The following is a 10,582-nucleotide window of genomic DNA, read 5'->3' on the forward strand; positions in this document are numbered from 1 at the left end:
CGGGGCAAGGCAAAATTTGGCGACGCCTATATAAATTTTGGCGTCCCTAGACCCTAACACGCTAGTGACGGTCGAGACGACGGCCCTGTCTAGCTACGGCCCTGCTTGGGTAATCGTCATGTGAGCTTGGCATCTTTCCGAGTTGGGTGTAGCTTTTTTTTAAATGACGGGTACACGACGGATTTTAAATTTTGTGGGTGAGGGTACTGATAAGTCTTTCGATTTAAATGCTTTTAAGTCCGTAAATGAATGCAAAGTAACGTAGAACGATTTCGTGGAACAATTCCTTCGAAAATAAATCACGAATACGCTACTTTGTTGGTCAAAAACCCGTAACAAGTGAACTTAATTAAACCAAAGCTGTTTTTATTTGTTAAATTTGTGGGATAGGAAGTGAAATGTGTCAAAAATTTAGTACGGTCAAAGCTGTCTGCAAATCAGTTTCAAGACCCTCTTGCCTACGCCATTGACAGGTCAACTCCGTTTTGGTCGGCTCTTACAACAATTTGAAATAATAATAATAATAATAAATAATAATAATAATAATAATAAAAAAGAAATAAATAAATGCTTACCTGGTCTCAGGTAATCTTAAGAAATAATAATAGTAATAACAATAATCATAACAATAATAATAATAATAATAATAATAAAATTAGCTAGGCTAATACCCTAGGCAGCATTACAGGCCTATAATTCGTGAAGTGTTTACGGTTACAGTATTCCCAACGGTATTTCAAGTGAGATTGTATATATATAACTTCGGATTCTATTCACGAACACGCCTAAAAAGTAAAAACCTTTCAAATAGATATCGCTGCGTCGTTATTTTGAAGTACAATGTTCAAACGTGTAAAATTTTACTACACAATGAAATAGACTTGTCTTCTAGATACGATTTTTTTTTTGACGGGCGTTAATTCGGATAAATGAATAAATTATACGATTTATTTGTTTATCTATAAATTGTATCTCTTGATAAAACGTAAAAACGTCGTATCTATAGATAATATAAAGGACTTAGCGTTTATTCGAAAGATAATATTTACGAATAAGAACCCTAAAATATAACATTATTCAGTCTTTATCCGAAATTCGTTTAATCTAAGTTAAAGATAGCGGATTGGTTTTTTAAAACCAAACATTTGTTAACAAATTATCAACTAAAATATGTATAACAAAAGATAATGGATATCCGATTCCGAGCCCTAACTCCGCCACAATGTAAATTTATTGTGCCAGAACCAACTCCGGCCTTTCAAGAATTGGACGGTAATCGCATTGTCAATTTAAAAAATTTCATAAATGAAATTAGATCACTGGATGTGCATCGTTGCGCTGTGGATGCAAAAGGGAGTTTCGTTTTTCAAAATGAAAAGAGAAACGGACTAATATCTCAACTGAGTTTCCTTTGCAAATATTGTAAAATGACAAAAACTATTGCCACAACTGGAAAAGTTGATTCCATTGGAGGAAGACCAAAAATCCATAATAATTGCTCGATGGGCAACGATTCGGTACCCGTAAACGACAACAAACAATTGTCCTTGAATTATTTGGCAGTTTGGGGATTCGTTTCAATAGGCAGCGGCCACGAGAACATGGACGAAGTTCTTTCACTTATGGGAATTCCCAACATGAGCAAACCTTCGTATCTAAAAAGGGAACAGGAAATTATAGAGGTAATAAACCCAACAAAAATATGTAATATTTCAGATTCATTGCGAACTTTTTCCTACCACTTATAGCTTTATTCGTGGTAAAAGTTGGGTATGCTAATAAACCACATTATATCGTAACTATACTATTAGTCTTCGGTAACACTTATTCTAGGATAACTACCACTGTTCGGTTGTACACATCGTAATTTTGTATAGTACATGTACCTATATTCGTTTTCAAATGTTTATATAGCGCACGCGCGCGTGAAAGTGAGTTTTTGGTTGCTGTTAAAAAAGGTGTTATTTTGCGCGTGTAAAAATAAATTAACGGCCAGTTCTGTTTTGAAATAAGAGGAAAAAGGTTTACCGGTTTTTATGTCGGAAAAGTTCGCGTCTTTTATTTCGCTGTTCACGACATTTTTTGGTCCGTCGAGCCAGATACATTCGTCAACTTGATTATGTTCCTCAACTAATTATCAAATCGGCTATCTTTCCGTGAGAGACAGTGAAAATTAGCGTGGATTCTCCGTTGGAAACCGTTTAAACCATCGATCATATCCCGATCGTAAACGAATCAACATAAGTCATCATGGATGTTCTGGTGAGAAGAAGAGCAGCTATCAAGGGACAGATCACCAGGATTGAAAATGCGGTGGGTCAAACAGCAACGAATCTATCTGACGTCGCCTTGAAGCTGTATGTAGACAAGGTGGAAAAACTATCGAAAGACTTGGATGAGGTTCACGATGCCGTAGTTGCAAATATCGATCCCGACGACGACGACTTCGCTGATCACGAAGATGAATACAACCCTCTAGTCGCTCGACTCGAAGATCTGACAATCCTACTCGTCACTGAATCAAATGAAAGAGCAGCAAACATTCCAGTGAGGCAAGTCAGACCAGCTAGTAATGTACGTTTACCTAAGCTGGAACTTCCATCATTCAGCGGTGGTTACGTCGATTGGCTTCCATTTCATGATCTCTTCACGGCCACCGTACACAACAACGAATCGCTCACCGGAGCTCAGAAGTTTCAGTATTTGAAGTCATCATTACGAAACGAAGCAGCGCTCCTAGTTCAATCTATTCCGGTAACTGACGCTAATTATCTGGAAGCTTGGGATATCTTAAACAATCGGTTCAACAATACCCGGGAAATCATCGATGCACACGTAAAACGTCTCTTCAGTCGAACTAACGTCATCCAAGATTCTTCATCCGCTTTACGAACGCTCATCGATACCACCGCCGAATGCATAAGGGCGCTCAAGGTTCTCAAAGAACCAGTACAACATTGGGACTCCATACTACTTCATCTTGTAAAGGAAAAACTGGATTCAGAATCTCGCCGACAATGGGAACTTTCCCTGAGGGGGACCGAAAGACCAACTTTCGAGGATCTCGTTACATTTCTTGAACAACGGGCCAGAGCCTTAGCAGCAGCTCCGCCTACAACTACTGCAATCAAGTCGAAGCCTCCATTACATCAGAGACCGAGTACAAAGGCTCATCATGGTGCTCTGAGCGAGACGTGTCACTTTTGCAACGAAACACACTCTGTATACAAATGTACCAATTTTCTGAATGCATCTTCGGACGAGCGTTGGAACATGGTCAAGAGGAGTGCCATGTGTTTCAATTGCTTACGAACCGGTCATCAAAGCAATGACTGCAAATCTGGTCATTGTAGGAAATGCAACGCACGACATAACACACTTCTACATCAAGAGAAGGAATTAACGAAGACGAAGGCAACCTCCGGTGTAGTTTCATGCCCATCTCGTGAAATAATTGGATCAACCCAAGTTATCTTGGCAACCGCAATGGTCCAAGTCAAGGGACTTGACGAGCAACTTTATCCAGCCCGAGCGCTTCTGGACTCGGGTTCTCAAGCCAGTTTCATCACGGAACAATTCACGAGGAAACTAAGATTGAAGCGAACACGTTTCAACGTCTCAGTTGACGGAATTGGAGCAACCGGAATGAACACCTCTCAAGGCAGTGTCATGGTGAATATTCAGTCAAATATCATTAACACGTCGGAGGTCATCGTCGAGGCAATCGTCCTGAAAAAGGTCACGGATTATTTACCTAACAGTCCGTTCGATCCTGGAAATTGTCTACACTTGAAAGGCTTAACACTTGCTGATCCAACTTTTCATAGCCCTGGACAAGTGGATATTTTACTAGGTGCTGACGTGTATCTAGAGCTCTTACAAGATGGCATTTGCAAGGGGAAAGAAGGTCTTCCAGGTGCATTTAATACTCTTTTCGGATGGGCAGTTTCCGGTCCATTGCTGATGGCCGGAAGAAGTTCGAAAATAAAGGTCCACCATTGTACATTGGAAGCAGATTTGAAACATCTTTGGGAGCTAGAAGACATCCAGCCTCGAAGAATACTATCTCCAACAGAAATTCAATGTGAAAAGAACTTTGAAGAATCACATACACGTGATTCTACAGGAAGATTCACTGTACGATTACCAAAGATAAACGATGCACCAAAACTTGGAGATTCTAAACAAATGGCAATCCGTCGATTCTCTCACTTAGAACGACGTCTACGTGTTAACCCGAATCTCTATGAGGAGTACCGCAAGTTCATGGGGGAATACATTGCCCTTGGACATATGGAACTCATTCCCTCGAATGAAATAAAAATCGAAACCAATCCATCTTACTACGTGCCTCATCATGCGGTATTCAAAGAAGACAGTACCACCACGAGAGTTCGTGTGGTGTTCGACGCCTCTGCCAAATCTACAACTGGAGTTTCCCTAAACGATCATCTGCTAGTGGGGCCAAAACTTCAAGATGATTTGGTCAACCTCCTTATTCGCTTTCGTCAACATTGCATTGTAATGAAAGCAGACCTTGCCAAAATGTTTCGTCAAATTAGAGTACATCCAGACGACTCCGATCTTCAAAGAATTGTTTGGCGAAACAACTCACACGAACCCTTGCTCGAATACCGTTTGCTAACGGTTACATATGGAACCGCATCAGCGCCATACCTAGCAACTAAAGTCTTGAAGCAACTCGGCCATGACGTGAAAGAGACACTTCCGTTGGCATCTTCGGCTTTACAAAATGACTTCTACATGGACGATCTAATGACAGGCGACGAAACGATTGAGAACGTTTTAAGACTTCAGTCAGAAATCATTCAAGCTACATCTCAAGCAGGATTTGAAATAAGGAAATGGGCGTCGAATGAAGCTGCATTATTGGATACACTACCAGCCAACATGAAGGATTTACAAAAGCCACTATGCATCGAGAACGACGAATCAGTCAAGACTCTCGGCCTATATTGGACTCCTTCGGCTGATAATTTCTCGTTTATGGTTACTTCTCCAGCGTCAAGAAGTTCAATCACTAAACGTATGATTCTTTCGGATACAGCAAGGATATTCGATCCTCTGGGACTGTTGGCACCAGTAACCGTTCGAGCGAAACTGATGTTACAGGAAATGTGGCAGCTAAAATTGAATTGGGATGAGCAACTTCCCCAACCACTTGAAGCTAAATGGAGGTCGTTTCGAACCGATTTACCAGAAATTGAAAACATTACGGTTCAACGGCACATTTCGCAAGCTAATGCTACAGACATTAGCCTGCATGGATTTTGTGACGCATCGGAGAAAGCGTACGCAGCTGCCGTATACCTGAAGACGGTGAATAACAACGGACAAATCAAAATACAACTGATCGCTGCGAAAACAAGAGTCGCTCCGCTCAAACAAATCACACTTCCGAGACTGGAATTATCTGGTGCATTACTTTTGGCTTCTCTGATTCAACTGATCAGGGAGTCATTGAGATTGGATATAGCTGATGTTCATTGCTGGTCGGACTCAACAATCGTCCTAGCTTGGTTGAAAGCTCCACCGCAACGTTGGAAAACGTTCGTAGCCAATCGAGTGTCAGAAATCCACGAGAAACTACCGAGAGCGCAATGGCATCACATTTCAGGAGACAACAACCCTGCAGATTGCGCTTCTCGAGGAATATCCGCTATCGAACTGGGAAATCATGGTCTCTGGTGGCATGGACCGCAGTGCCTTATTTTCGCCGCAACAACGCAAGAACTACATGAACTCTCAGAGCCAAATGAATGTTTATCCGAGGAAAGACGAATTATTTCGTTAGTAACACATCATCAAATGGATTTCACGCTCCTTTCCAAATTTTCAGCGCTTAAAAAACTCATTCATATCACCGCCTACATTCTACGTTTTGTCTTCAATTCGCGAAATGCGACAGAATTGAGGATTACTGGACCTTTATCGAAGGAAGAGAACGAACAGGCGCTATCCCATTGGATTCGGGTCGTCCAAAGCAACAGTTTTAACGAAGAGATAGCTTGCCTTAAACAAAACAAGGAATTACCACGGAAAAGTAAAATCCTTTCGATGCGTCCGTACATCGATCAAGATGGGATTCTTAGAGTTGGTGGCAGACTTTGCCACTCCAACTTACCATACGAACAAAGGCATCCGGCATTGTTACCGAGACAGAGCATATTAACAGAACTTCTAATACAACACGAGCACGAGAAACATTTTCACGGAGGTGCTCAACTACTAACTTCTGTCTTACAGAAACGTTATTGGATCGTCGGTCTTCGTGATGCCATACGTTTCCATATCAGAAGATGTGTTTCATGTGTACGACAGCAGGCAGTCACTGTAAAGCAACTTATGGGCGATTTACCACCAGCGAGAGTAAATCCTGCTCGGCCATTTTTGAAGTGTGAAGTCGACTACGCAGGACCATTTACCCTTAAACTAATGAAGGGACGAAGTCACTTCAGGTTTAAGGGATACATTGCCGTCTTCGCTTGCTTTACCACAAGATCAATTCATCTTGAACTTGTCAGTGACATGACCACCGAAGCATTTCTGGCAGCATTGAAACGCTTTGTTGCTCGACGAGGAAAATGCGCCGACATTTACAGCGACTGTGGAACCAACTTTACAGGAGCCGATCGAGAGATGAAAACATTCATCAAATTCATAGTCTCTACAAACAACAACGATCAAGTATCACGATGGCTCGCAGACGAAGGAATTAATTGGCACTTCAACCCGCCTGCAGCGCCACATTTTGGAGGCCTCTGGGAAGCCGGGATGAAGTCCGTCAAGTATCATCTGAAACGAGTTCTTGGCACCATGGTTCTAAACTTTGAAGAAATGCAAACGCTTCTTTGCCAAATCGAAGCTTGCTTAAAATCACGTCCTTTAACGGCGTTAAGCTCGGATCCAAACGACTTCAATGCGTTGACACCTGGACATTTCCTAATCGGAGATGCGCTCACCGCAATACCCGAACCAGATCTCACTTCTGAAAACGTCAACCGCCTGTCACGTTGGCAATTGGGCCAACAAGTACTGCAGCACTTTTGGAACCGTTGGCGAAATGAATTCCTCTCTCGCCTTCAACAACGTCCAAAGTGGACTACACCAAAACCGAATCTACGAGTCGGCGACTTGGTCTTGCTCAAAGATGAAGATTTACCTCCAACCAAGTGGAGAATGGCAAGAATCACTGAACTTCATCCAGGACAAGACAATCAAGTTCGCGTCGTAACTGTCAGAACCTCTGACAAATCACTGAAAAGACCCGTAGTTAAATTATGCCAGTTACCACTAGACTGATTTTAATTGTATTCAAACTGTTTACTAAGGGTTATTTATGTATGCAAATGTAACTTTTCGGACTTTTACTATCTCATTTGAAATTCGTTATTTCAAGGCGGGCGGAATGTTCGGTTGTACACATCGTAATTTTGTATAGTACATGTACCTATATTCGTTTTCAAATGTTTATATAGCGCACGCGCGCGTGAAAGTGAGTTTTTGGTTGCTGTTAAAAAAGGTGTTATTTTGCGCGTGTAAAAATAAATTAACGGCCAGTTCTGTTTTGAAATAAGAGGAAAAAGGTTTACCGGTTTTTATGTCGGAAAAGTTCGCGTCTTTTATTTCGCTGTTCACGACAACCACTAATCACTTCCAGGGCAGTGCAGAACATTTCTGGGACCCGGAGCAAATGTTATACAACCCCCTAGAGACTTTAAAACGTTTTGTAATTTTTTAAAATCCCCCCCCCCCCTTTAGACGTTTTCAAATAGTTATGATGTCTACCCCCTTCCGCACAAGAATGTTTTATGGGGTTTTCTGCACGGCCCTGACCTTTTTACCCATTTTGTTACGAGTCCTATATGTTCGATTGAAAAGGCTTGCGAAAGGCTCTGATATATTATATATTTGAAACAACTTATATTGCTTCCAAATATAAGTTATTCAAACGAATTTAATGTTTTTTATTGTTATTAGAAATGGTTTAAAAATCTATCTCGGGAGATGATAGAAGCTGGAAAGTTAGAAAGGGAGCTAGCAATAGAAAATGGAGATATAGAAAACGGAGTGGCTTTTATCTGTGTGATTGTCGATGGCGGCTGGTCCCACAGAAGTATGGGATTTCGGTTTTCTTCGAAGAATGGTGTCGCAATCATTATTGGGGCCAAAACGAAAAAGATACTTTTTATCGGTATAAGAAGTAAATACTGTTGTATTTGCGCGGTGAAGGAGGTTGACGCTAATGTACAAGTACCGTCGCATAAATGCTTCAAAAATTGGGAAGGCTCATCAACCGCGATGGAAGCGGATATCCTTATCGAGGGTTTCAACAAAAGCTTGGAGATGCATGGATTGGAGTATAGAACACTCATCGGCGATGGAGATTCTTCCGTGCACAAAAAACTGCAGGAAAATGTTCCCTATGGTCCTAGGATACGAAAAAGTGAATATGCCAACCATGTGGTGAGAAATTATAGGTCAAAGCTTTACGCATTAGGAAAATCGTTCAAAGGAGTTTTGACTCAGTCCCGAATTACGCGAATGGGCAAAGGAGCCAGAGCCGCGGTAGCGCACGTGGCCAAGGAGATGAATGAAGAAATGAATGCGGAAAACAATCAAGAACGCACGTTGAATTTAGCCGCGCTACACAAAAGGTACGCGGAACGTCTCCGAAAAGACATTAGAAACACCCACCTCCATGTCTTTGGCCGCCGTACTAACTGCCGTGATTATTTCTGCGATAAATCGGGTCCAGACAGAACGGCTTTGCTGACGAAACCCCTCGAAATGAAGTTATTGGAAGCTTCGCAACGAGTGCAAGATTTGGCTTCCTCATTGCTAGACAATGAGACCAACAATCTAGCTGAAAATTACATGTCGTTGGTTGCTAAAGCGGTTGGTGGCAAGCAAATTTTTTATTGTCGAAAAGGTTCGTATTTTACAAGGTGCGCAGCGGCCGGGCTACAATTTCAGCTTGGACGAAACTGGCACGGGCAAACCATAAAAAATATCACCCAAGAGAGCCCGTGTACAACGTTAAAAAAGCACGCCGCAAGAAAAGAAAAACAAAAGAAATGGAAAAAGCGATCACTGGAGAAAAAATTTGACGCGTTGAAAAAATCGTCGAATAAAGTTATAGAACCCATGGACAAGGCTAACTATGGTCAAAATTCCCAAAAGCCAGATATGTCGACGTATGATATGGAACGAAGGAAAAAAGAAATTTTACATGAACTAACGGTAACTATCAATGAGCAACAAGAACTTAGTTCCAGAACAGTGATGTAAGCGGGCTGCGAGGAATGGCATTTACAAAGAAGGAAAAGAATAACCGCTTCCAGTTTTGGAAGAGTCTCAAAACGAAGACCACAAACTGGGAATGCCAAACTCGTTGAGTCTCTGCTTTACGCCAAATCTTTCACGAATGCTCCTGTCGAATGGGGAAAAGCGAAAGAAAGTGTGGCGATTGCCGACTACCAAAGAACAGAAAATGTAATTGTGGTCCCCAGTGGTCTTTACGTCGACCTGGAGTACGGGTTCCTTGGGGCCTCCCCAGACGGCTTGGTAGGCGACAACGGTCTAATCGAGGTCAAGTGCCCCTATAAAGCCAGATTTAGGACTCCCGAAAATGCGGCCATTGAGCAAAAGGACTTTTGTTCAAAACTTGTCCACGGAATGTTGAAATTGAAAAGAACCCACGATTATTACCACAAAATCCAGGGGTTACTTCACATTACAAAGCGCGAGTATTGTGACTTCATAATTTGGACCACTTGTGGAATGAACGTGGAAAGAATTTACCCTGATGAAAAGTTCTGGGGTAAAGTTTTGGAAAAACTTAAAATATTTTATCTTGACTGTATGATTTTGGAAATAGCTGATCCACGTTTCACCAGATCTATGCCCATTCGAGAACCAGTTCCTATCACAGGGACCAAGTCCGCTAGTAAAAGAAAATATACAAATACACCTGAAGCCACCGATGAAACCCCTAAAAAGAAACGACAAAATAGAAAATCAACTAATTTGAAGTTGACCTGAGCAGTGATTCGAGAGTAAAAATATAAAATCATTAGCATTATTTCTGGTAAGGGCATGTGTAATAAAAACAATCACAATCCGTCCCTCTTTTACTCAAATCGCTTGAATTCCTTTCATCATATCACAGCCTAACAAACATTATCACAACTATAAAAAATAAAAAAATCACGAAACTCATTTTCAAAGTTATTTCAAATTGTTCTTTTTATAAAGTAACGTGGCCTTCTTGTTGAAATGTTGCTCTTACGTCACAGTCTCTTACTTTGACAAGCCTACGAGCGCGCGCTACAGTCGCGAGGAATATAGCTTTTTCTAGAGCGCGTGCAAATCGCTCGTGCGAGGAATACACTAATAAAGCTGGGTCTTGTGACGTAAGAGCAACATTTTAACAAGTTGGGCAAGACCCCTTTTTATTTTATAAAATCAACTATTCAAGATTTAGTATACCCCTAAAATGCGCCAGCTTTCGCTCGCGATGAAATATAATCCACTATAATGCCGATCCATCTCGAGCCGG

The 10,582-nt window shown here is 41.4% G+C and overlaps 1 protein-coding gene across 1 annotated transcript; it reads left to right on the forward strand.

Moving 5' to 3' along the window:
- Positions 1-1,427: 1,427 nt before the first annotated feature.
- LOC149935186 (uncharacterized) lies at positions 1,428-10,065 on the forward strand. The gene is made up of 3 exons (XM_090153555.1): positions 1,428-1,682; positions 8,002-9,264; positions 9,325-10,065. The coding sequence occupies exons 1-3, from the start codon at positions 1,428-1,430 to the stop codon at positions 10,063-10,065; spliced, it is 2,259 nt and encodes a 752-aa protein (XP_090009681.1).
- Positions 10,066-10,582: the final 517 nt, after the last annotated feature.

Source organism: Leiobunum rupestre, chromosome 7 (genome assembly GCF_980474605.1).
Source record: "Leiobunum rupestre chromosome 7, qqLeiRupe1.1.hap1, whole genome shotgun sequence".
Lineage (NCBI taxonomy): Eukaryota > Metazoa > Arthropoda > Arachnida > Opiliones > Sclerosomatidae > Leiobunum > Leiobunum rupestre.